Raw genomic sequence first — 26,690 nt, forward strand, 5'->3', positions numbered from 1 at the left:
GGTTGAGCTAATAGGACTAATAAATGGAATAGTTTTGACTGTGTTGCAGGCTTGGTTTGCAAAGTAAAGGTTAAACAATGTCGGCATCCATTGGATTCTATGACATGTGACATATGCTACCCTGTAACATGATAACTAAGCATGATACATGATGCAAACTATTCCTTTATAAAACCGTATTCACCCAACTAATGATTTGCACCACTTTTTTACCAAAATTCGAGCAACTTTAACTTTTGACCCCTGTACAAATTGAAATTGACCTTTGTCACCATTCTTGCACATATAAGCATCCCAGCAAATGAGAAGATGGATAGGTTGACCAAAAAAGCTATGACAAATGAAAAAAACATAGACATCGGTATCAATCTTTACAAAGCAGAGAGCAAGTGTATTGCCTGGAGAGAAATTAACTTACAACGGCAAAAACGCTGGGAGCAGGAGACTGAGGGTGGGTATTTATTTTCAATACCGGTAACTAGTAGAGTGGCAGATTTAGTAAATAGTTGTAGAAGAAAATGGTGGAAAAGAAAGGATGAAGTCAGTATTGTTAGGCTGAGAATTGGTCATACTTTCTTGGACAGTGCTGTCTTTGTCCTAGTAAAGCACCAGGATGGACTACGTTTGGAAGGTCCACAGCCAGATAGTGCAGCATGTTCTCATATTGTAATATTCGAGAGAAAGGCAAGATCTTCTCTCAGAATTTAGAAAAACAGGCCTGAAAGAAGTTTCTGTAGGAAGTATTTTAGAGATCGCGTCAAATGGGAGGGGGAAGTGTTGGCTTTTTAAAAACTTGAAAGACGCTGGACTCGTCGAGAGGATTTGTTACTGCTATAACAGACTGATGCAGAAGGTGGCAGTAATGTAACAACAAGGATGATGGCTGCCGTTTAAACACTATAGAAGAAGGAACGCCATAGAAGAAGAATAAAAAGGAGTTAACGTCTTCACAGACGAAGCTTCAGGTAACATTACCGTTGTTTCGGTACTATTTGAAGACCTCACTTGCTTCTAGCGGTTTGAGCCGAGTTCTGCACAGTGGAACACAACCGCAGTCACCCAGTCTGTCAGAGCTCAGGTTGAATGCCTGAAAGTTGGATGTAAAAGTAAAAAAAAAAGAGAAGGGTTCGGACTTCTTCAATCGAGCCGTTGATTAATTGAAGCCGGTACATGCTTCGAAGCTCGGTCGCTGAACCGAACACTGTTTTGTGAGGAGCCGGTGCGGCGCAGTGGTGCAAAATGGCGCTGACTCAAGGAACAAAGAAGAAAGTTTGCTATTACTACGACGGTAAATATCCAACTTTTACTGTTCTGCTTTTTAAATGTTACAACTGCTTTTAAAGGCCCGCGTATTATTTTGAAGCTTTCTATTCATTTCACAAAGTGTGATGCACGTCGAGGCTCGCTAGCTCACGTAGCTCCCTTTGGCTATTTAGCCTGTTAGCTGCTGGACTGGTTTAACATTCAGCTCTGAGTGTAAATGTTCGTCTACTTCCCTACATTTATTTAAACGCTGGAACTGATTTATATATCGTTTGATTCAACAGTGAGCTCTTGTCCTGCAGAAACCGATCACAACTGTCACATTTAACTTGATGACAACTTCCTAGCAGTGTTTGGAGGATTTACCATGTTTCTGTCATCATCTCTGTTTGCAAAGAGGTTTAACCTTATGAATTAAAAGTGTTATTTATTATCATAAATTACAATAATGTTTGGATTAATATTATTGTATGTAAATACTACATGAAGATAATTATAGGCTGATTCTTTGCAGGAAACAGGCAAAAAATGTCCATGAAACCGAGCAAATCATAACATCAGAATTGGAAGGTGTTTGCGACAGGTTTTCAATCCACCTGTCCGAGAAGTCGTAACCTTGTGGAAGCGCTGCCATGCTGGCGATATCGACCCCCAGATGTGTGACTGTTAAAGCGTGTTTGTGTAATTAGAGACAGCAGTGAACGGTAGTGAGTGAAGTCACCCCACTGTGAACTCATCCCAGGTGAAGTCACCCCACTGTGGCTGCAAGTGCTTATTTATTTATTTTTTAATAATTATCAATGACTACTTTAAAGTTAGGGATCTGCCAGTGTTATGTATAGAACTGGGCAGTGCCCCTGCTTCTCCCATCAATGGCTTTTTACCTGACAGTTACATTCCCCGACCTTAAAGCATCATCTCACTTACAAAACTTGAGTAAGAACAGTGTATTATGCCACTAGTGTATAAATCATTTATTACATGAACATATCAGAATTGAAATATTGTGTTACTAGAGTGGAGTGACTTCACCTGGAGTGGGATGACTTCACTTGGGGCGAGTTCGCAGTGGGGTGACTTCACTATGAACCCAGGTGAACTACTGTAACGTTTATGGATGTTCGGACAGTTCAGATTTAAAAACCCTCGCTGCTCGTTTGGAGATTGTAAAAATGCAATGGGCGGAATGTGAAGTTCTCTCGTCGTGATTGGAGAAGGCAGTGGTTGACCAACCTCTATCAAGGTTTCACCAGGAGAAACCTCGCAAATGTGTTCTGAGTATTGTCGCAATTCCATCCGAGAGAGCGAGAGAGAGGGGCAGTACACATGCACGTTGCAGTGCTAATTTTTGTGTCGTAAGGTACAGAATATGAGATGATTGGATATCGGGTAAGTGAAATATGATCATTCGACAGAAAAAAAGGGTAATATTTACAGTGTACTAAGTTAGTAATTATTGAAATTAGACATCGAACAAACTTTTGCTGACAGAAGGCAGCATCCCTCTGTGACAGACAATTTCGTCACTAATCCATCCGCATGAACTGGTTGTTTGCCTCCAGGCTCTTTAAGATCGAAGTTGATCTAGGTGGCAGTAATTAAACCATTACTTAAAAAGCCATCACTTGACCCAGCTATCTTAGCTAATTATAGGCCAATCTCCAACCTTCCTTTTCTCTCAAAAATTCTTGAAAGGGTAGTTGTAAAACAGCTAACTGATCATCTGCAGAGGAATGGTCTATTTGAAGAGTTTCAGTCAGGTTTTAGAATTCATCATAGTACAGAAACAGCATTAGTGAAGGTTACAAATGATCTTCTTATGGCCTCGGACAGTGGACTCATCTCTGTGCTTGTTCTGTTAGACCTCAGTGCTGCTTTTGATACTGTTGACCATAAAATTTTATTACAGAGATTAGAGCATGCCATAGGTATTAAAGGCACTGCGCTGCAGTGGTTTGAATCATTTGTCTAATAGATTACGATTTGTTCATGTAAATGGGGAATCTTCTTCACAGACTAAAGTTAATTATGGAGTTCCACAAGGTTCTGTGCTAGGACCAATTTTATTCACTTTATACATGCTTCCCTTAGGCAGTATTATTAGACAGTATTGCTTAAATTTTCATTGTTACGCAGATGATACCCAGCTTTATCTATCCATGAAGCCAGAGGACACACACCAATTAGCTAAACTGCAGGATTGTCTTACAGACATAAAGACATGGATGACCTCTAATTTCCTGCTTTTAAACTCAGATAAAACTGAAGTTATTGTACTTGGCCCCACAAATCTTAGAAACATGGTGTCTAACCAGATCCTTACTCTGGATGGCATTACCCTGACCTCTAGTAATACTGTGAGAAATCTTGGAGTCATTTTTGATCAGGATATGTCATTCAAAGCGCATATTAAACAAATATGTAGGACTGCTTTTTTGCATTTACGCAATATCTCTAAAATCAGAAAGGTCTTGTCTCAGAGTGATGCTGAAAAACTAATTCATGCATTTATTTCCTCTAGGCTGGACTATTGTAATTCATTATTATCAGGTTGTCCTAAAAGTTCCCTAAAAAGCCTTCAGTTAATTCAAAATGCTGCAGCTAGAGTACTGACGGGGACTAGAAGGAGAGAGCATATCTCACCCATATTGGCCTCTCTTCATTGGCTTCCTGTTAATTCTAGAATAGAATTTAAAATTCTTCTTCTTACTTATAAGGTTTTGAATAATCAGGTCCCATCTTATCTTAGGGACCTCGTAGTACCATATCACCCCAATAGAGCGCTTCGCTCTCAGACTGCAGGCTTACTTGTAGTTCCTAGGGTTTGTAAGAGTAGAATGGGAGGCAGAGCCTTCAGCTTTCAGGCTCCTCTCCTGTGGAACCAGCTCCCAATTCAGATCAGGGAGACAGACACCCTCTCTACTTTTAAGATTAGGCTTAAAACTTTCCTTTTTGCTAAAGCTTATAGTTAGGGCTGGATCAGGTGACCCTGAACCATCCCTTAGTTATGCTGCTATAGACGTAGACTGCTGGGGGGGTTCCCATGATGCACTGTTTCTTTCTCTTTTTGCTCTGTATGCACCACTCTGCATTTAATCATTAGTGATCGATCTCTGCTCCCCTCCACAGCATGTCTTTTTCCTGGTTCTCTCCCTCAGCCCCAACCAGTCCCAGCAGAAGACTGCCCCTCCCTGAGCCTGGTTCTGCTGGAGGTTTCTTCCTGTTAAAAGGGAGTTTTTCCTTCCCACTGTAGCCAAGTGCTTGCTCACAGGGGGTCGTTTTGACCGTTGGGGTTTTACATAATTATTGTATGGCCTTGCCTTACAATATAAAGCGCCTTGGGGCAACTGTTTGTTGTGATTTGGCGCTATATAAAAAAATTGATTGATTGATCTATTTTTGTCCTTGAGGACTGCGATGGAAATGAGCATCCTTCTTTTTTGGAAGCTTTATTGTGTTTATCTTTGATATGAGTATATGTAGTCAAAACTAATGTAGATTTTGTGTTGTGAATTGGTTCAAGATTGCATCTTCACAGTATTTGTTTTGTCGTTTTGGCTACCTGACTGTGTCAAATCCAGATATATTCAATTTACAAAAAGAAAAGTAGCACATTTCATATTTGAGGTGCTTGTGTAGTGACTTGCTCTGTTGTTTGTCATGTTGTTTGTTTGACTCCTCCCACTCGCTCCCCTCGGGGTGCGAACTCTCGATCTCTAGCATGGGAGGTGGACTCTAACCAGAAGGCTAAAACCCAGGCCTCTGGCTTTGTGGCCAGAGAATCCTTTTAACTGTTGGGAAGTTATGTTTACTGATTACTATTGTACAGTGACTCCTGCTGGCCTCCATCACACTTGAAAGTTTTCATTCATTCATTCATTCTATACCTGGCTCACAATATGCTAAACTGTTACTGTCTTCCTGTTAAAAGGGAGTTTTTCCTTCCCACTGTCGCCAAATGCTTGCTCACAGGGGGTCGTTTTGACCGTTGGGGTTTTTCTGTAATTATTGTATGGCTTTGCCTTACAATATAAAGCGCCTTGGGGCAACTGTTTGTTGTGATTTGGTGCTATATAAATAAAATTGATTTGATTTATGAAAGTGTAACACAAAGGTCAATTTTTCAAGTTACATGTTTTTATTGCGAACTAGTTTGAAATTGTAGTACACATATATTTCTTTCATAAACCACAAAGCTCAAGATAACTCATTAACTATTAACTTTAAAATTTCACTTTTCCATTATGGAAAAGTGAAATTAATAAGCGTATGGACCCTTGCGGATGTTATTTTTGATGGACAATTCTCAGGTTGTTTTCAACTTGTTATAATTTCTTAATACGCGTATCTTTTATACAAATTGATGATGTATATCAGAGAATACATATTTTAAAGTAGAATGCCCATGTATGTGTAAATGTTAGCTATAGTTTATGCGACTTTTAACCATCTATATCTCCCACTTGGTTTTGACAGACGGCGTAACATCCGCAAGGGTCATTTTTAATTTAATTTTTTTGTACTTAAAATTGACTCATGGGCCATTTATTTACTTTTAATTTTTCATTTCATGGGTTTTCTGTTGACTAACGCACATTGCAATTGCCTTGAGGTTGCTTTGAAAAAAATATGACCTGGTTGAAAAAGTGATGTCCAATCGTGTTATATAATATGTGATGAAAAAAAGTGGATTTTCCAAACTTCTTTTCAATTTTTCTTTATTTTATGAGCAACGAAATACACTCAAATTATGCATACTATATATGCATTAGTTACGTTAGTGTTAACAATAACAAACATTTCTATTCAACAATCCATATTTAATAAACACATTCATGAAGTACCTCAGGTGTAATATAATGGTTTAGCATATTGTGAGCCACCTACTTAATCGGGGGGGGGGGGGGGGGTATAGAACATCAAGGGGGTGCTGGAGCCTATCCCAGTAATCAATGGGCAAGAGGTGATGTTCACCCTGGATAGGCTGCCAGTCTATTGCAGGGCCAAATATAGACAAATACATTCACACTCTCACTCACACCTACGGTCAATTTAGTCATCAGTTCACCTAACATACACATCTTTGGAAGTGGGAGGAGGCCACGAAAACACAGGGGGAATTATTGCCAGGGGTTGTACTAACCACGAAGCCACTGTTGTCACCCCCACCTTGACCTTTGTCTTTGTCAAATTACTCAAAACACAGAAATATCAAAGTAGTTTGATTCCTTTTATATAATGATGTATTCCAGGTATTAGAGTTTTTCGTTAAATGATTTCACTTTAATCAATCAATCAATCAATTTTATTTATATAGCGCCAAATCACAACAAACAGTTGCCCCAAGGCGCTTTATATTGTAAGGCAAGGCCATACAATAATTACGTAAAAACCCCAATGGTCAAAACGACCCCCTGTGAGCAAGCACTTGGCGACAGTGGGAAGGAAAAACTCCCTTTTAACAGGAAGAAACCTCCAGCAGAACCAGGCTCAGGGAGGGGCAGTCTTCTGCTGGGACTGGTTGGGGCTGAGGGAGAGAACCAGGAAAAAGACATGCTGTGGAGGGGAGCAGAGATCAATCACTAATGATTAAATGCAGAGTGGTGCATAGAGAGCAAAAAGAGAAAGAAACACTCAGTGCATTATGGGAACCCCCCAGCAGTCTAAGTCTATAGCAGCATAACTAAGGGATGGTTCAGGGTCACCTGATCCATCCCTAACTATAAGCTTTAGCAAAAAGGAAAGTTTTAAGCCTAATCTTAACCGAATTGGGAGCTGGTTCCACAGGAGAGGAGCCTGAAAGCTGAAGGCTCTGCCTCCCATTCTACTCTTACAAACCCTAGGAACTACAAGTAAGCCTGCAGTCTGAGAGTGAAGCGCTCTATTGGGGTGATATGGTACTATGAGGTCCCTAAGATAAGAAGGGACCTGATTATTCAAAACCTTATAAGTAAGAAGAAGAATTTTAAATTCTATTCTAGAATTAACAGGAAGCCAATGAAGAGAGGCCAATATGGGTGAGATATGCTCTCTCCTTCTAGTCCCCGTCAGTACTCTAGCTGCAGCATTTTGAATTAACTGAAGGCTTTTCAGGGAACTTTTAGGACAACCTAATAATAATGAATTACAATAGTCCAGCCTAGAGGAAATAAATGCATGAATTAGTTTTTCAGCATCACTCTGAGACAAGACCTTTCTAATTTTAGAGATATTGCATAAATGCAAAAAAGCAGTCTTACATATTTGTTTAATATGTGCTTTGAAAGACATATCCTGATCAAAAATGACTCCAAGATTTCTCACAGTACTACTAGAGGTCAGGGTAATGCCATCCAGAGTAAGGATCTGGTTAGACACCATGTTTCTAAGATTTGTGGGGCCAAGTATAATAACTTCAGTTTTATCTGAGTTTAAAAGCAGGAAATTAGAGGTCATCCATGTCTTTATGTCTGTAAGACAATCCTGCAGTTTAGCTAATTGGTGTGTGTCCTCTGGCTTCATGGATAGATAAAGCTGGGTATCATCTGCGTAACAATGAAAATTTAAGCAATGCCGTCTAATAATACTGCCTAAGGGAAGCATGTATAAAGTGAATAAAATTGGTCCTAGCACAGAACCTTGTGGAACTCCATAATTAACCTTAGTCTGTGAAGAAGATTCCCCATTTACATGAACAAATTGTAATCTATTAGATAAATATGATTCAAACCACCGCAGCGCAGTGCCTTTAATACCTATGGCATGCTCTAATCTCTGTAATAAAATTTTATGGTCAACAGTATCAAAAGCAGCACTGAGGTCTAACAGAACAAGCACAGAGATGAGTCCACTGTCTGAGGCCATAAGAAGATCATTTGTAACCTTCACTAATGCTGTTTCTGTACTATGATGAATTCTAAAACCTGACTGAAACTCTTCAAATAGACCATTCCTCTGCAGATGATTTACAACTACCCTTTCAAGAATTTTTGAGAGAAAAGGAAGGTTGGAGATTGGCCTATAATTAGCTAAGATAGCTGGGTCAAGTGATGGCTTTTTAAGTAATGGTTTAATTACTGCCACCTTAAAAGCCTGTGGTACATAGCCAACTAATAAAGATAGATTGATCATATTTAAGATCGAAGCATTAAATAATGGTAGGGCTTCCTTGAGCAGCTACTCTGCACTGTGTTGGTATATGGCATTAGGGAACATAAAGAAGGAAACATATCCTTAAACCTAGTTACAGCGCTTTCTGAAAGACTTCAAGTGTAATGAAACTTATTCCCCACTGCTGGGTAGTCCATGAGGGGTTGGCAGGGGGAGAGAAGCTGCAGAGAGGTGTGTAAGACTACAACTCTGCTTCCTGGTCCCAACCCTGGATAGTCACGGTTTGGAGGATTTAAGAAAATTGGCCAGATTTCTAGAAATGAGAGCTGCTCCATCCAAAGTGGGATGGATGCCGTCTCTCCTAACAAGACCAGGTTTTCCCCAGAAGCTTTGCCAATTATCTATGAAGCCCACCTCATTTTATTTCTCACAAAGCAAGACAGGCAAGTGTTTGATGGAATTTGTCATGATCTTGGGCCTTGATCTTTTTGTGCACATATGAATATCATTTTGTCTCCAAGGTGATGTGGGAAATTACTATTACGGCCAGGGCCATCCCATGAAACCCCACAGGATCCGCATGACACACAACCTCCTTCTCAACTATGGACTGTACAGGAAAATGGAAATCTATGTGAGTTATACTCATCCACATAAATCAACACTCCCCATAAATCAACTCTCCCCACTTTTGTTTAATACTGACAACCTTCAGATTTGTGCATGGATCATCTAGAGAGGGAAAAAAAGAACACACACACACGTGTGTGTGTGTGTATATATATATATACATATATATATATATATATATATATATATACGAGGTCTTTGATTAAAAAAAAAGCGGTCCTTTTTATTTTTTTCAAAAAATAAATGGATTTGATTCATATGTTTTTATGTCAGACAAGCTTGAATCCTCGTGCACATGCGTGAGTTTTGTCATGCCTGTTGGTGACGTCATTCGCCTGTGGGCAGGCTTTGAGTGAGGTGTGAACTCCCCCTCCTGTCGGAATCTCTTTGTCTGAGAAGCTGCAGGGAGACGGGGCGCGTTGCTTTATCAAATTTTTTCAGGACCGGTGAGGGATATCCGTGTGGACACTATTCGAGAAATTCAGCTGGTTTTCGGTGTAAAGTTTAACGGCTGATGAGAGATTGTGGAGTTTCTTTCGCTTTAAGCACAGCCCACAAAGCGGATCGGCGCGGTCGGAGGTGGCGTCCGTTTGGCTGTTTCGAGCTGAAAACATCCTAATTTAAAGCTCTGTTCACCCAGGACGTCGTCAGAGAACAGAGAAGTTTCAGAAGAAGCCGGCATCAGGAGTTTACCCGGACATTCCACTGTTAAAGGAGAGTTTGTAATGAAAGAACGTGCGGACAAATTTGCCGAGTCGGATCCGTGATGATGTGGCAAATCCGTGTGCGCCGCGACATGAAAAACACCTCCGTGTTGAAAAGCATTTGTAAAATTCAGGCGGCTTTTGATGGCTTTCAACAAGTGAGTATCTGAGAAATTGTTTAACAGCTTGGGCATGTCCCAACTTGTCCGTTAAGGTTTCCAACGGAGGTGTTTTTCCTGTGGCGACCCCCCGCGGTCGGGTCCGGCCCGACATGCGACTCTGCCCGCATGTTCTTTCATTACAAAATTTCCTTTAACAGTGGAATGTCTGGATAAACTCCTGATCCCGAATTCTTCTGAAAGTTCTCTGTTATCCCACGACGTCTTGGGTCTACAGAGCCTGAAATGTGGAAGTTTTCAACTTGAAACAGCGAGACGACGACACCTCGGCACGCAGATCGCCGTCAGGCGCCGTGGGCTGTCCTTACGGCGACAGTAAAACTCCAAAATCTCTCATCAGCCGTTAAAATTTTCACCGAAAACCAGCTGAATTTATCGAATGGTGTCCACTCAGTTGTGCCTTACAGGTTTTGAAAAATTTTTTAGCAAACAAAGCAGCAGTCTCTGAGCCATTCCTAAACAATGAAAAAACAATGAGAGGGTGGGCGACTGCCCACAGGTGAATGACGTAACCAACAGGCATGAAAAAACTCTCGCATGCCCACGAGGGTTCAAGCATGTCTGATGTAATCACACGTGATTCAAATCCATATGGTTTTTGAAAAAAATAATAAGGTCCGTTACTTTTCTCACAGACCTCGTATATATATGCGAGGTCTGTGAGAAAAGTAAGGGTCCTTTTTATTTTTTTCAAAAACTATATGGATTTCATTCATATGTTTTTACATCAGACATGCTTGAAACCTCGTGCGCATGCGTGAGTTTTTCCACGCCTGTCGGTGACGTCATTCGCCTGTGAGCACTCCTTGTGGGAGGAGTCGTCCAGCCCCTCGTCGGAATTCCTTTGTCTGAGAAGTTGCTGAGAGACTGGCGCTTTGTTTGATCAAAATTTTTTCTAAACCTGTGAGACACATCGAAGTGGACACGGTTCGAAAAATTAAGCTGGTTTTCAGTGAAAATTTTAACGGCTGATGAGAGATTTTGAGGTGATTCTGTCACTTTAAGGACTTCCCACGGTGCGAGACGTCGCGCTGCACTCTCAGCCGCCGTCGTCAGCCTGTTCAAGCTGAAAACCTCCACATTTCAGGCTCTATTGATCCAGGACGTCGTGAGAGAACAGAGAAGTTTCAGAAGAAGTCGGTTTCAGCATTTTATCCGGATATTCCACTGTTAAAGGAGATTTTTTTTTAATGAAAGACGTGCGGACGGATCCGCGCGTCAGGACGCAGCCGACGCGGTGCGGCGGCACAGGAAAAACACCTCTGTGTTGATAACCATTTGTAAAATCCAGGCGGCTTTTGATGGCTTTCAGTGGAGTGAGTATATGAGAAATTGTTTAACAGGCAGGACATGTTCCAACTTGTCCTTAAGGCTTTCAACAGAGGTGTTTTTCCTGTGGCGGAGTGTCGCGGCGGCTGCGTCCCGACGCGCGGACCCGTCCGCACGTCTTTCATTAAAAAAATCTCCTTTAACAGTGGAATATCCGGATAAAATGCTGAAACCGACTTCTTCTGAAACTTCTCTGTTCTCTCACGACGTCCTGGATCAATAGAGCCTGAAATGTGGAGGTTTTCAGCTTGAAACAGGCTGACGGCGGCGGCGGCTGAGAACGCTGAGCGACGTCTCGCACCGTGGTAAGTCCTTAAAGCGACAGAATCACCTCAAAATCTCTCATCAGCCGTTAAAATTTTCACTGAAAATCAGCTTAATTTTTCGAACCGTGTCCACTTCGATGTGTCTCACAGGTTTAGAAAAAATTTTGATCAAACAACGCGCCAGTCTCTCAGCAACTTCTCAGACAAAGGAATTCCGACGAGGGGCTGGACGACTCCTCCCACAAGGAGTGCTCACAGGCGAATGACGTCACCGACAGGCGTGGAAAAACTCACGCATGCGCACGAGGGTTCAAGCATGTCTGACGTAAAAACATATGAATGAAATCCATATAGTTTTTGAAAAACATAAAAAGGACCGTTACTTTATTGACAGCCCTCGTATATATATATATACACACACACACACACTGCTGTACTCTGATAGCATATTTCCATCTGAGAGCTGATGCTCAAGGTTCACACGCCAAACACTGAAAGCAGCTGCCATGCAAGCTGTATTCTCACTAAAAGGGATTAATATATATTTTGAATGTAACGGAGAGTAATTTCATGTTTGATTGACTGTCGGATATGTTAAAATGAAGAGACATAGGTGTGCTTTTTTGTTGTTATTAGGGGGTATTGAAACATTTGAATTTGCATCTCTGCATATAATGTATTTGAGAAAAAGCCTCAACCATCCCTTTCTTACTTGTTACCTTTTTGTCCATTTCCAGAGACCGCACAAAGCCAGCGGTGAAGAGATGACAAAATACCACAGTGATGACTACATTAAGTTCCTGAGGTCCATCCGACCAGACAACATGTCTGAGTACAGCAAGCAGATGCAGAGATGTGAGTTTCTGGATATCTGGAGGGTAAACTTAGTTATTGTTGGTCGTCATTTATATAAAAATACTCCTGTCCTGCGCTTTTGTACTTGCAGTCAATGTTGGAGAGGACTGTCCTGTGTTTGATGGATTGTTTGAGTTCTGCCAGCTGTCGACAGGCGGCTCAGTTGGTATGTTGTTTCAAACTCCCATTCTTTCATTCTGCATATTTCTAAAGGTTTATTTATTTATTTATTTATTTTATAAAGCTGGACACTGTCATTTTGATTCCATGTCTGTGTCCTGGCATGGAAATTTTATTTACTTAGTCATTGAAAGCTGTATTTTGTCTTCTGACACTGTTTACTGTGCTGCAGCTGGTGCATTGAAGCTGAATAAACAGCAGACAGATATTGCCATCAACTGGGCAGGAGGACTCCATCACGCTAAAAAGTCAGAGGCCTCTGGTTTCTGCTACGTCAATGACATTGTCCTGGCTATCCTTGAACTTCTCAAGTAAGATGACCGCAGATGTTCTGTTGTCATCTGATCAGGCTTTTCATTCCTGTAGGCTCACCTTTTGTCTTTGGTTGTCACACACATTATAGCTGTGACAGATCTCTCTCTTACTATATACAGTATATAGCCACAAGATGGCACAGTCTGCATTGCATAACAACTGAACTTTGCTCCTGTAAACTGACATGAATGAGGAGGAGGGGCTGGGTCTCAGAGAACGGCCCCCTACTTGCTATTTGACTTGTTTGTACTCTGTGCATGGCTGCAACAGAGGAGGATGGCTAGGCTAAGGCAAGACTAGCCATCCTTGTTTCAAAAACTTTATTTCCATTTAATGATATAAACATGCACTGAGCTCTGCATTGAAGTGGTCCATGCATCTGGGCACTTCTGGTGACCTTTTCTTCTGTTCAGTGGTGACAAGAAACAGTTTAAGTTATTTTTGCCTGAAACAGTAACAGTTATCCTGTTTGTGCCTGATTGCACTTGATATTATCTCTGAAGGTGGAACAAATCTTTATTTTATTAACGTCTTCTTCCAAAAACATGAACTGCCAGACTGAGCCGGCTCACGTATCAGGGTGTGAATAAACATTTAACAGCTTTGTAATTTCTACCAGCTAAGACTCTAAAAGATTTACTGAGAGAAGCAGAAAGCATCACCCAAGTAAACTAATATCGCTCCTGACTGGATTAGTTGTGTTCTCAGGATCTGGATCATTTAAGATGGAGTGTATTGGTTTCTGTGTCCAGGTACCACCAGAGGGTGTTGTACATCGACATTGACATCCACCACGGTGACGGAGTGGAGGAGGCGTTCTATACCACAGACAGGGTCATGACTGTCTCTTTCCACAAGTATGGGGAGTACTTTCCTGGCACTGGAGACCTGAGGGTTTGTTGATTTTTAGTTTTTCCCTCTTCACAAACCTTCGATGTGTGTTGTACACGAGTTAGCATGGTTGCAGTGTTTCCTCCCCCTGTGTGCAGGACATTGGCGCAGGAAAAGGAAAGTACTACGCAGTGAACTACCCGCTTCGGGACGGCATCGATGACGAGTCGTACGAAGCCATCTTCAAACCTGTAAGTTGTCTTTGTGGCAGGAAAAGATGCGTCATCCTTACCGAATTCAGTGTCTGAGGTTATTGTGTGTTGTTTGTTGTCAGATAATTGCTAAGGTCATGGAGATGTACCAGCCGAGTGCTGTGGTGCTACAGTGTGGAGCTGATTCACTTTCTGGAGATAGACTTGGCTGCTTCAACCTCACCATCAAAGGTACAAACACATCTCCTGCCCCACCCCTTCCCCAAAAGAGTCCAGGTTTTTACATGTCATATGTTCTAGGCCATGCCAAATGTGTGGAGTACGTCAAAAGTTTTAACCTCCCTCTACTAATGCTGGGTGGTGGAGGCTACACCATTCGCAACGTGGCGCGTTGCTGGACCTACGAAACCTCCGTGGCCTTGGACTGTTCCATCCCCAACGAGCTGCCTTACAATGATTACTTTGAATACTTTGGGCCTGACTTTAAGCTGCACATCAGTCCGTCCAATATGACCAACCAGAACACCAACGAGTACTTGGAGAAGATCAAGCAGCGCTTGTTTGAAAACCTCCGCATGCTGCCTCACGCCCCCAGTGTCCAGATGCAGGCAATTCCAGAGGACGCGCCACATCCAGACAGCGGAGACGAGGAAGACGACGATCCTGACAAACGAATTTCGAGTAAGAAACGTCTACAGACACGGGATTCTGGGGATTTTTGTGAATGGAAATGGAAAAATCAACAATTCCTCTTTGGAAAACTTCAAATACAGCTTGTAATTATAACGTGATGTATCATTAAATGCTAAAATGTGTTTTCCCTTTAGCCAGCGTCGTTCTGGGATGTACTGACTTGTACAGGTTAAAACCCGAGAACAAAGCCGTTAGCTTACAGTCAGATGCCGTGCGTTTTTTGTCTTTCAGTCCGTGCCCACGATAAGAGGATAGCCTGTGAGGAGGAGTTCTCCGACTCTGAGGACGAGGCCGAGGGCCAAGGAGGAGGCCGCAGGAACACAGCCAATCACAAAAAGGTCAAACGAGTGAAAAAGGAGGAAGACAAGGAAGGAGAGGAAAAGAAAGGTATGACTGCTGACACACAAATTCACACTGAAAGATAAACGTCTCATCACTTCTTTTGTCTTATTAGAAGTGAAAGAAGAGAAGGAGGAAGAGAAGATGGACACATCAGGGTAATATGAATTTGGAAATGAACACACCAGTTTCCGTGACTTGATAGTGAGTTCAGGTGTTATTAGCAGTGTCTGTGAGTTCTGTTGCACCAACACTGATCTCATGTTTCAGAGCAAAAGAAGAGGGCAAAGCGACCTGAAGTCTGGCACAAGGACAAACTGTTGTACTGCTGTCTGTCCCACTGACTCCTCAAGCCAGGACTGGATTATTTTTTTTTTTTTTTATTCCTGTTTTATATTGTGTACTTGCAAATAAACTTGGTTGCTATTCCATGCTCATTTTCTAGCATTTTTGCAGGATATAAAAAAAATACATATATCTATCCTGCTTACCTCTTCCTGTTGCCTGGGATGTGGCGTAAGCCCCGCCCACCCGGACTTTTTCATCATGTAAAACAAACGTCTGTCCAGCTGTTGTGAACCCCCGGTCTGCTTCATATCTCCATATTTCATAAGTGTCTACAGGATTGACGTGCAAATCAGCTCTTCTGTTCTGCGTTTTTAAGTCGTGAGTTTGATACTGTTAGACCATGCTGCCACTTGTGTTGCAGTTTCAGTAAATGCATGTTTCGAGTTGCCCTGGGAATGGACAGCTTGTCCTCCCCGCTGCAGACTGCCAGTTTAGCAAGTGTTTAGTTATTTTAAAATGATATTCACATTCAGTCCCTTTTTTTTTAAAGACCTGTATCGGCCTGTTCTGATGGTTTAGACCAACATGTACAACTAACGCACATCTTACAGTGAGTTAAAAACCTTCCAGGCCCTCTCTGGGTGTGGTTAGCAGACACCCACATAAAAATTATGTACAAATTATCTGGTGGGTAATGATTTTGACCATTACAGATTGTGGCGTCACCAACCTGACTACTGGAGGTCATCTGCACATACGGTGGAACAAGAAAACCAAAAGAATGCAATATTTTACATGTACCTTTAACACTGATATCATCAACATTGAATTATGTTGTCATTTTCATCTGTTTAGTACTTCTAAGGTGATTACACAAAATGTAAAAAAAAAACTACAGGATGTGGAATCTCAATCTTCAAGCCATTTGAACATTTCAAGTGGTCTTGTGTTTCATCTTTTGAATTTGGTCTTTCTGTTCTTCACCTGAGGAACGTGACAGTAAGGAACTGTGATTTGAACTGTACCATGACACGGAAATCATCTTTTGTGCCGTTACACTGCCACCTATCTTAAGTTTTTCCATGTGCATGGAAAGTTGGAAAACATGGTAGGACAGCTGGATCTCCAAGAGCAGGGAGGGTTGGTCACCCCGTGGTATAGGGCTGAAGGTGACGAGTCACTGTATGAGTCTCCTAATTCCACGTGTTAGTTCTAGTGCTTCTTCATGGCCTCGTATAAATGCTGAGGTTTTTTTCTTCTGTGTATTTTAAAGTTTGAACGTGAAGTCTTTATACCATTCCATGTAAACGTGGACTGAGATGATGAATACGGCTACTTATCACATTGTGAACTGTTTGCCATGACATCATGAAATGATCACTTTGTGTTCATTTTAAGTACACCCCGACCAATAAATAAATCGTCACTGCAGCTTTGTGTTCATTGCGTCACATTTAAAAACCTCTTCTGTCTACTGGCTGCTATTGCACACTGATAAGTTTGAGAATCCTTATTGTCATGTATATTTGTATATTGCTTGAGGAAATTTCCATCACCTAAATGGTAAAAGGAAACAAATATTGCATATCTTTGCACACGCTGTTTGATGCATTTTCTTCTACTCACACTCGTGCGTTTATTAAGAGCTGATGTAACGTGAATTTCTTAAATACTCTTAAATAAGCAGATAGTTAATTGCTAATATTTGCATAGTGTATCAATCTCTACAAAAAAAGCTAACAGTAACACACTGATAGTTGTCAATTTATTAAATGAAATATGTAAATGTTAACTCCTGCAAGCAAGTGAATTCACTGTCTAATTTCTGTCAGCCTTTTAGACATTTACATGGATAACTACGTCTGGATTATGAAACATCAAACTCGATTTCATTGACATTCTTAAGCAGCCTAATGTATAATTATGTAATGTTTATTATACAGGTATTAACATCAGACAAGGCTGTTAGCCTGATTTAATATTACACGCAGGCATCACTTGAATAAAATAGTTTTATTGTGAATCCTGGAATGGCTTACAGCAGAATTTAATGTTATACAATTAAATACATGTTGGCTTTAAGAATCTTAAATCCCTACATGCACTGAAAAATGTTTGCATCAGTTTGAACTGTTTTGTGGAGGAAATAATACAGGACTCGCCACGCTGCGTGTTTTAAAGCCGATTTGAGCTGGTCAGGCTGTAAACACACATTCGTCCTTTTCATAGAGTCTGGTGTCCGGTGAAGCCGTCTGTCTGTTAATGGCTCTTTATGCCTCCAGTTCAAAGTCAAAGTACTGCGGGTCAAAGTAATGAATCCTCACGTAGCCGTCTTCTCCTCCGCTGCTGTAGCTGCAAACATCGCCGCAGAAATGCACGTTAGCAAAGCACATTTAACCACACAGCCGTGGAACTGCTTCAAACCTTCGCCTCTTACCTCTTGCCATCGGGGTGGAAAGCCACGCAGTTGATGGGCCCAAAGTGACCTTTGACCCTGCCAAACTCTTCTTCATATGCAGCATGAAAGAATCTGAGCAGAAAAGTATGCAGGCACGTGTTTATGGACAGACAGGTCCATAAGTATTCAGACAGTATTGTGCAAACATTTACTCTCACCTGGCTTCAAACTTGCCGATCCTGGTGGAGGTCGTAGTGACCTCCATGGCCTCCTGCCCGCCACCCATGACCACCTGAGTCCAACACACCCCACACGAATCTCACAGATCAGTGATACAGTTTAATGTGGTGATGCAGAACAACCGTGCACCCAGTGACAAAGCCTAGAGTGAAGAGTCTTACATGGTCCATGATGGGGGAGATGGCAGCAGAGTTGACTGGTCTCTCTGTCTTGAAGGTCTTGATGTGCTCCAGAGAAGTGGAGTCGAACAGCTGAAACAAAAAGCACAAGATTACCAATCCACTGCAGTATGGCAAGCCATAAGTCTCCCAAAACTGCTTCACAAGGGTAAGGTCCAACTTGGATTACGATAAAGTCAAACTTGGGGTCATAATTCCAGTACGACCAACACAGATTAAACATGGAAGGGTCGTGAGTTCATCAATGAAGCAGTGGTTCACTTATGCTGGACAGAACTGATCAAACGCCATGGCCACACAGAACCAGAACATCACTGACGCACACAGTCTACGAGCCCACAGTCAGACCCGTGGATGTGGGCGTGGTCTCACCTTGGCAGTGTTGTCCTTTGAGGCGCTGATCACCATTGTGAGATCCACTGATGTTTGGATGTCGTTGATTTGCTTGGTGTGCTCCTTCGCCTTCTTCAAGATCTCCCCCGACTGTCAGCAAATGACACGTTCACTCAAACATCCAACTATCAAAATAAACTCGCCTGTTTAAATGAAGGCGTTCACTACGTGTCAACAAAAAGCATGAGTCTGACCTTGGCACTGAACTGGTTGATCTCTCCGTTCTCATGGCCAGCAATGACAAACTCTCCCAGAGGTCCCCAAACGGCACTGGTGATCTTTGCTTCATTACAAGGTACCGACGTGTAGGGCTGGTTGTCCTCTGCAGAGACAGACGTGCATGAACATTTAGAGAACACCATGAGGTGATCTGAATAAACACTGTCCCAGTCTTGCATGTCCCATGAAACTATCAATCTAGATTTTTTTTTTTTTTAATCCAGAGTGACACGTACCGATCTGCTGTGGATCCCTGAGGTCGAAGAAGTTCAAGTAGCACTGGTATCCCATCTGCTTGTCTGTGGAGAACATTATGATGTTGCCGCTGAAGTCGAAGCCACACGTTCTGACAGCGGAGCTGGTGTGCAGTAGGGCGAGCTGCTTACCTGCGACGCAGATACATGGCATATAAACACGTTCAGAAGAGAAAACGGACAGTTTGATTCAGCCAGAATCTGCCTCTAACGCAGCACCTAACTACTTACCAGTCTCACAGTCCCACAGTCGACAGCTGTTGTCTGCTGACCCAGTTAATACGTTTTTAGTGTCCCCTAGAGGTTACGTTAAGGAACCTGAAGTGTACCAGCTACTCTACCTGCTATTGACAGGTAAAGTTATGCACGACCGAAATTCAACAGCGAGGAGAACAGATTACAAACACTGCATGTCCCAGACTGTCAGGGTGATAGTGACAATGCAGTTACCATGGCTACAATGCTGCACTTTAACACTGAAAAATATAATATAATATCTTTCTTCAAAAGGATACAGTCACAATCAACACACCACACAGCGCCAGTGTGTCCGTTGTAGGTGCCCAACCTCTCGCCGTTAACAGAGTACCACACATTTGCTACCTACATTCAGACACCACAACAGACAAATTATCAAGCATGAAAATCAAAAGTTAAATAAAATAAACCAGAGAGATCATCACTGAAAAAAAGTCAACAAGCAAATACGTTAGAGTATAAAAATACAAGCTTTTATCTTTATTACTATTGCTCATTACTGCGTATAATTTCACTTATTTATGCAGCTATTATTTACTGTATTTAAAGCGACAGTGTGCAAAATTTATTGTGACCTAGCGGCGAGGTCGCAGCATGCATTCCAGATTGGAAAGTTTGTTAAGTGCATGAGGAAGATGTTTTGATCTATTTTACAACTGCACGGACGGATCACAGTAAGTAGCGTATGGGTAATATTTTACGCGGATCCTCGTAAGCAAGTGATAATTCTGAAGTGGGTGCAGATTAAGAGACACGGGCCGAAAAGAACAACAAATAAGCAAAATGTGACAGGGGTGGTGGCCAAGTGGTTAATGCGCTTGGTTTCAGTTCAGAAGGTTCAGGGTTCAAATCCCACCCCTACCACATTTCTCCATGTAATGTGGAGTTGCGTCAGGAAGGGCATCCGGCGTAAAACTTGTGCCAATTCAACATGCAGATCCACCTTGGATTTGCTGTGGCGACCCCAAGTGCAAACAAGGGAGCAGCCGAAGGGACTTACTGACAGGTTGGAACAGACAGTCTGAGATGTGTTCTATCTGGGTGTTGGTTACAGAGTTATATCCACCTGTGCATCCATTCATTTTTGGTGCACTTTACACCATGGATCACTAAGGCTGGCTTTGCTTGGCCTGATCACCAACTGTGTCAAGATACTGCAACAATGGCCAGGAGCACAGCGAGATTTAGAGTTAAAGTGCAGAATGTCTCCTATGATATAAAATACCTCCATTGTGTTTATGATCTCCTCAAGTTCATAACGGCGTATAGTTTGTCAACTGAAGGTATAACTGTGTGTGACACCTACAAATCACCAGGACCTGGCGGACATATAACCAGCTAATGTCATCAGGTTCGGTGTTTGGAGACCTCGGAACCACACAACCTTGGTACCAGCGGTACCGATACAATTTCAGAACCACTACGATCTCGGTACCACATGTATTAATGTCAATATAATTGATATTCACTGCATAGTGAATGTTACCATGTCGATAACATGTGCACTACATTGACTACAGGATCTAGACTTTATCAGAACCTAAATAACCATAATAACTAGGCCACAAATGAGATTGTGTAACAGGGCTGGCAGTCAGCTGGCCCCCGCTGCTCAATTTACCCCCCTTTTTTGGGACTCGCTACAGTTTTTTTCTTGTTTGTTTGTTTTTTTTTACTGTGATGTAAATAAAATTCAATATAAGATTCTTGAAGGGAATTATGCGAGGAGGACATAAAAATAGCACAAATATATAATATATAATATTAATGGAGGTATGGGCCAAAACATATGACATTAATACATCTGGTACTGAGATCGTGTTGGTTCCGCAACTGTCTCCCTACCGCAAGTCTAAAGGTCTCTAGAAATCTCAGGTTCAACAGTGGCCTTCCGTATGTTGCCGTATTCATATAGTGAACTTCTTTTGGTATGTAGCATCTCTATCATTGGTAGATTCCTAAAGCCCCGTTCACGCCGGGGCTGCTCCCAGTTAGTCCCTGTTGCATCATGACGACACAGGAATTTCTGAGTCAGGTGCACGCAGCAGGGGGCAGAGAGGAGGTGAGGACGCAGCCTGCAGGTTCTCTGCACAGAGAAGTCAGAGTGCACAGTTTGGCTGCAGACAAACTGTGCACTCTGACTTCTCTTTCAGTTTATATTTGTTCTTGTGTTGAGCTGCAGGTCTGCGTGCCGAGTTCTGTTATAGTTTATCTTTCCTCCTTTGACCGCGAGATGCGTGCGAACGAACTGTCCGCAAGTAAATGTGGAGATATCAGCAGTTCTACTTGATGCTGACATGTCCTGTCTCTGGCAATCAGTCTGTGAGCAGGACATATGTCCTTTTTTTTTTAAACTGTGATGAGAGTTTGAGGAGAAAAAGGAACTAACTGCCTGCAGACAGTTTTTTGTGAGAGACAAAGCTGCTTCACAGTGCCTCTCTTCACCAGACAGCTCCACACACAGAGGAGCAGCAGCTGCAATCAGCATTTTTTTCCCTGTGGTCTTTTTTTTTTTTTTAAGCGTGTAGTTTTTACTGCATTGAGTACACGGTATAAAAACAAGCCTGCGTGATATATAATTCGGGAACAATGGAACACAGCAGGAATCATAAACTGGCATCGGTTAACGTCGTCTTGTGAGGGTGTGGCTTCCAGTCACTCCTGTTGCTCTGACTTGTGCTGAAATCACTTAATTCTGTGTCGAGCAGAGGATGCAAAAAAATTAAACATGTTTAATTGTTGTTTGCGCCCCTTGCTCTGTTGTGGCACCGAGCTGCATCGTCTCGGCACTAGGTTGCTTCCACGTGGCGTTGTCACAACAACGCATGACGCAACTGGGAGCAGCCCCGGTGTGAAAGGGGCTTAAGCTACATTACGCACAACCACTAATCCTAACCAAAACAAGGCTGCGCTACAGCTACGTATGAATCGGTACACGTCACCTCTGGCGAAGTGGCAAATCCGAAGGCGAGAATTAGTACTTCACAACTGGCCACCTGCCAAGTTGAAAACACACTCAGGCTTGACTGCTTGTCTATTGAGATCAGCTGGTTTGGTTTTGTCTCTAACTTGCTTCCAACAGCCAGCTGTCTGGAATGATGAGATTTATAAACCAAGCTAACCTGAAATGAACCACTTGCCTTTACTGACGAGTCTGACCCCTTTGAAAAGTGACCAAACTACATGTATTTATACAGAGTCCGGCGATGTTTTCACCGACCAAAAACAGCCACCAGAAGGCGCTGCCACCAGAGGTGCCGATATTGATACCAATACTTTTTCATATTTAAGCTTCATAGATCCAAAGCATCCAAAAGACCTAGGATAGAATTTCACCAAACACTGTACGTGACAACAAAATACTTTAGTATCACAATCAACATTTTTGTTAAAAAAAAAAAAAAATTACTCAACACAACTTAAAGTGAAATCTCCTGAGGTAGAGGGCTGACAAACCACAATACAAGGGTGCGCTGGTCCGTGTTGTGTGACACAGTGCAGCGCTGCTCTTACAGACAAAGAGTAGACTTTGATGAATCTGTGTCATGAATCAGTCAGTGCGTGCGGGAGAGAAAAAAAGTTTGAGTATCGATCTTTTCACATGAGGATCGTTCAATATCAATACCAGCGTTGGTATCGATATTAGGATGGATCCGCTCACCTCTAGCTGCCACTTCCATCAGGTTTTAACCCGTAGCAGCGATCACAACATCGGAGCTCCTGCCTGGATGCACTGACCCGTTAACTTAAAAGTTTACATCGTGTGTGGTTGTAAGTGCATTCTGTCAGCTCACCGTGTCTTTGGCCACAGAGAAAAGCAGGTCTCCTTCTCTGTTGTATTTAATTTGCGTGATGGATCGCTCGTGACCCTGCAATAAGATGGGTTTCTGTGGACAGAGGACACATTCAGTTTACGTCAAAGTAATTTCGTTTAATTTACGGAGAAGCATTTCGTGTGGCCTCGGTGGAAGCTAACGCCAGCTAACTAACCAGTTGCTAGGCTACCACTTAGCCGAGACGGACGGACGGACAGCACCACAACGCGACAACAAAATGCGGTGAAGCTTTGGTTTAACGTGCGTTTACACTCACCATTTTTGCCGGATAGCTTTTTCCACAATGTTACCCCGAATTTTCTGTTGCTTTTCGGAAAAGATATAAAGGATGCGCACTCGCGTTTCAGGCGCCGGAGCCGCTGCGGAAAAGGAGGTGACGTCATCCACGCCTCAAACAAGAAGAGATGCGCTGGAGCGCCCTCTTGTGTAGGGTTAAAGGAAAGACTGATCCTTCTTTGCGTATCAGTTGCAATCAGTGTTGTCAAACTAACTTTGGAAAGTTACTTTATGCAGTAAGCTACCGTAGTTCATAAGTAATCGAACTTGGTTACACTTAAGATTGAGCAATCAGCAAAGTAACTAATCAGCAAGGTAACCAATAGTTACTGTTCTGAGTACTAACTCTTAAAAAAATAACCAAATTAGATTATGAGTAACTTTATTAATTACATTCAGCAGCTGCTGCCAAGTTGTCCGCAGCTGCTAATGAAGTAACTGTATAAAGTAACTGTAAAATATAACAGTATAAAGGAACTAATGAAGTAACTTTTCAAAGTTACTTTGGCAACACTGGTTGCAATACTCTCGCCTGTTGGTATCAATATCTCAGATTTGATTTAACATCCAAGGTCATTGTCTGGCTTGTCAGCATCCACAACACTACCGATCCACCTTGGGTCCTGGATGGCAACCACCCAGATAGACAAATGGTTCATCTCCACCTCTCAAAAGTAACCATCTATCTGCCACAGCCACATAAAATATCAACATCCCTTTGGCCTTCTCAAGCTGCTGCATGTTGGATCATATCCAGAGAAATATGTCATATGACTAAAATGCCTCTCAATTAAACTGATAACTCTAGTGGTACCCAAGGACTCAAGATACCTGGGACCAAAGAGATCCAGTTGTCACTTTAGGTTAGCATCCATCCACAACATGCACCATAAAACAGAACTACCTTCACTCTTTTACCAATAAAAGAATGTACCTACGTAGTTCCGGTAGCACATAAGTCACCATAACAACCAGATTAATTAACACTGAATTTCTACTGGGAATACAACCCCTGGCAAAAATTATGGAATCACTGGCCTCGGAGGATGTTCATTCAGTTGTTTAATTTTGTAGAAAAAAGCAGATCACAGACATGACACAAAACTAAAGTCATTTCAAATGGCAACTTTCTGGCTGTAAGAAACACTATAAGAAATCAAGAAAAAAAAGATTGTGGCAGTCAGTAACGGTTACTTTTTTAGACCAAGCAGAGGAAAAAAATATGGAATCACTCAATTCTGAGGAAAAAATTATGGAATCACCCTGTAAATTTTCATCCCCAAAACTAACACCTGCATCATATCAGATCTGCTCGTTAGTCTGCATCTAAAAAGGAGCGATCACACCTTGGAGAGCTGTTGCACCAAGTGGACTGACATGAATCATGGCTCCAACATGAGAGATGTCAATTGAAACAAAGGAGAGGATTATCAAACTCTTAAAAGAGAGTAAATCATCACGCAATGTTGCAAAAGATGTTGGTTGTTCACAGTCAGCTGTGTCTAAACTCTGGACCAAATACAAACAACATGGGAAGGTTGTTAAAGGCAAACATACTGGTAGACCAAGGAAGACATCAAAGCGTCAAGACAGAAAACTTAAAGCAATATGTCTCAAAAATCGAAAAATGTACAACAAAACAAATGAGGAACGAATGGGAGGAAACTGGAGTCAACGTCTGTGACTGAACTGTAAGAAACCGCCTAAAGGAAATGGGATTTACATACAGAAAAGCTAAACGAAAGGCATCATTAACACCTAAACAGAAAAAAAACAAGGTTACAATGGGCTAAGGAAAAGCAATCATGGACTGTGGATGACTGGATGAAAGTCATATTCAGTGATGAATCTCGAATCTGCATTGGGCAAGGTGATGATGCTGGAATTTTTGTTTGGTGCCTTTCCAGTGAGATTTATAAAGATGACTGCCTGAAGAGAACATGTAAATTTCCACAGTCATTGATGATATGGGGCTGCATGTCAGGTAAAGGCACTGGGGAGATGGCTGTCATTACATCATCAATAAATGCACAAGTTTATGTTGATATTTTGGACAATTGAAAGGATGTTTGGGGATGATGAAATCATTTTTCAAGATGATAATGCATCTTGCCATAGAGCAAAAACTGCAAAAACATTCCTTGCAAAAAGACACATAGGGTCAATGTCAATGAGCAGATCTGATTTGATGCAGGTGTTAATTTGGGGGATGAAAATTTACAGGGTGATTCCATAATTTTTTCCTCAGAATTGAGTGATTCCATATTTTTTTCCTCTGCTTGGTCTAAAAAAGTAACCGTTACTGACTGCCACAATCTTTTTTTCTTGATTTCTTATAGTGTTTCTTAAAGCCAGAAAGTTGCCATTTGAAATGACTTTAGTTTTGTGTCATGTCTGTGATCTGCTTTTTTTCTGCAAAATTAAACAACTGAATGAACATCCTCCGAGGCTGGTGATTCCATAATTTTTGCCAGGGGTTGTAGTACTACAATATCCTTGAAAGCACATGTAATTACTCTAATCCAGATGGTTATCCTTTCCATTTCAGAGTAGGACAATGACTCCTTTCTTCCAGTCCTTAGCGATGAATGATTGTTGGCAATGCCAATAGGGAGGGGTGTTATTTCAAAAAAATTTAGAAATCTATAAATGTTTGCATGGTATATGGAAATATACACGAAATAAACCGTAGCAGGATACATTTTGGGTCATTTGGTTCCAAAAACCCATATGGACGGAGCATTTGAAAATTTCAAGTAACACGTGTGTTGTATATGTGCTGTTGATGTAGAAAACCACTCTGTTGCTTATAATTAGTTCATTGTGGCCATGTCATTCTTTACATGTGATAATTATACTCAACTGATGTTCCTGAAATAAAAACTACATAGATTTTTTTGTTACAATTTATCGTAACATATGTACTGAAATTAGGTTTTTTGTCAATTACTCTTAAAAAAAAAAAAAACACCAGATAGGCTTATTGTTACTATAGAAGTTGAATAGAAACAACATTTGGAGCCAAATTTCAAGTCTCTAGGTGCAGCGGTTCTCAAGATATGACATTTTCGTCAATATTTTTGGCGATTTTTTAACTTCACTGGCTCCGCCCATATGGGTTTTTGGAACCAAATTACCCAAAATTTATCCTGCTATGGTTGATTCCGTGTATATTTCCATATTCCATGCAAACATTTATAGATTTCCATTTTTTTTTAAATAATACCCCTCCCTAATGCCAAGGGAATCACATCTCCACCTGTCTGGGGAAGCTCCCTGGAGTTTTCCCTGCTCTCAGTTGTTTTAAAGCCTTTGAGATTGTTTGAGGACCTTGCTGTGAATAGACCATTGCCTGTGTTTGTATACTGTGGTTATTTAGGGTATCCCGAATAAAGACATTACATGGTGACAGTGTTGGGTGTAGTAATATGGCGGTACATCCGGTGGCTTCACGTCTCGGCGGT

General features: G+C 41.7%; 2 protein-coding genes across 3 annotated transcripts; one reads left to right on the forward strand and one right to left on the reverse strand.

Annotated features, from left to right (window-relative positions):
- The first annotated feature begins 1,093 nt into the window (after positions 1-1,093).
- On the forward strand, positions 1,094-15,322 carry LOC117501706 (probable histone deacetylase 1-B). Its single transcript, XM_034160671.1, has 12 exons — positions 1,094-1,288; positions 8,874-8,986; positions 12,198-12,315; positions 12,407-12,481; positions 12,668-12,806; positions 13,563-13,704; positions 13,800-13,892; positions 13,976-14,084; positions 14,154-14,534; positions 14,778-14,933; positions 15,001-15,043; positions 15,156-15,322. The coding sequence occupies exons 1-12, from the start codon at positions 1,240-1,242 to the stop codon at positions 15,181-15,183; spliced, it is 1,446 nt and encodes a 481-aa protein (XP_034016562.1). The 5' UTR covers positions 1,094-1,239; the 3' UTR covers positions 15,184-15,322.
- A 1,845-nt stretch (positions 15,323-17,167) lies between these two features.
- eif3i (eukaryotic translation initiation factor 3, subunit I) lies at positions 17,168-23,350 on the reverse strand. Of its 2 annotated transcripts, none has more exons than XM_034160673.1 (11): positions 23,207-23,350; positions 22,905-23,001; positions 19,372-19,455; positions 19,088-19,153; positions 18,839-18,988; positions 18,578-18,705; positions 18,363-18,473; positions 17,973-18,062; positions 17,790-17,863; positions 17,611-17,703; positions 17,168-17,525 (listed from the first exon to the last, which is right to left on the reverse strand). In XM_034160673.1, the coding sequence occupies exons 1-11, from the start codon at positions 23,207-23,209 to the stop codon at positions 17,444-17,446; spliced, it is 978 nt and encodes a 325-aa protein (XP_034016564.1). In that variant the 5' UTR covers positions 23,210-23,350; the 3' UTR covers positions 17,168-17,443. The 2 variants fall into 2 exon arrangements, with proteins under 2 accessions (XP_034016564.1, XP_034016563.1); XM_034160672.1 differs by having other exon boundaries at positions 19,372-19,459; positions 22,909-23,001; positions 23,207-23,349.
- Positions 23,351-26,690: the final 3,340 nt, after the last annotated feature.

This window comes from Thalassophryne amazonica, chromosome 20 (genome assembly GCF_902500255.1).
Source record: "Thalassophryne amazonica chromosome 20, fThaAma1.1, whole genome shotgun sequence".
NCBI classification, from domain to species: Eukaryota; Metazoa; Chordata; class Actinopteri; order Batrachoidiformes; family Batrachoididae; genus Thalassophryne; species Thalassophryne amazonica.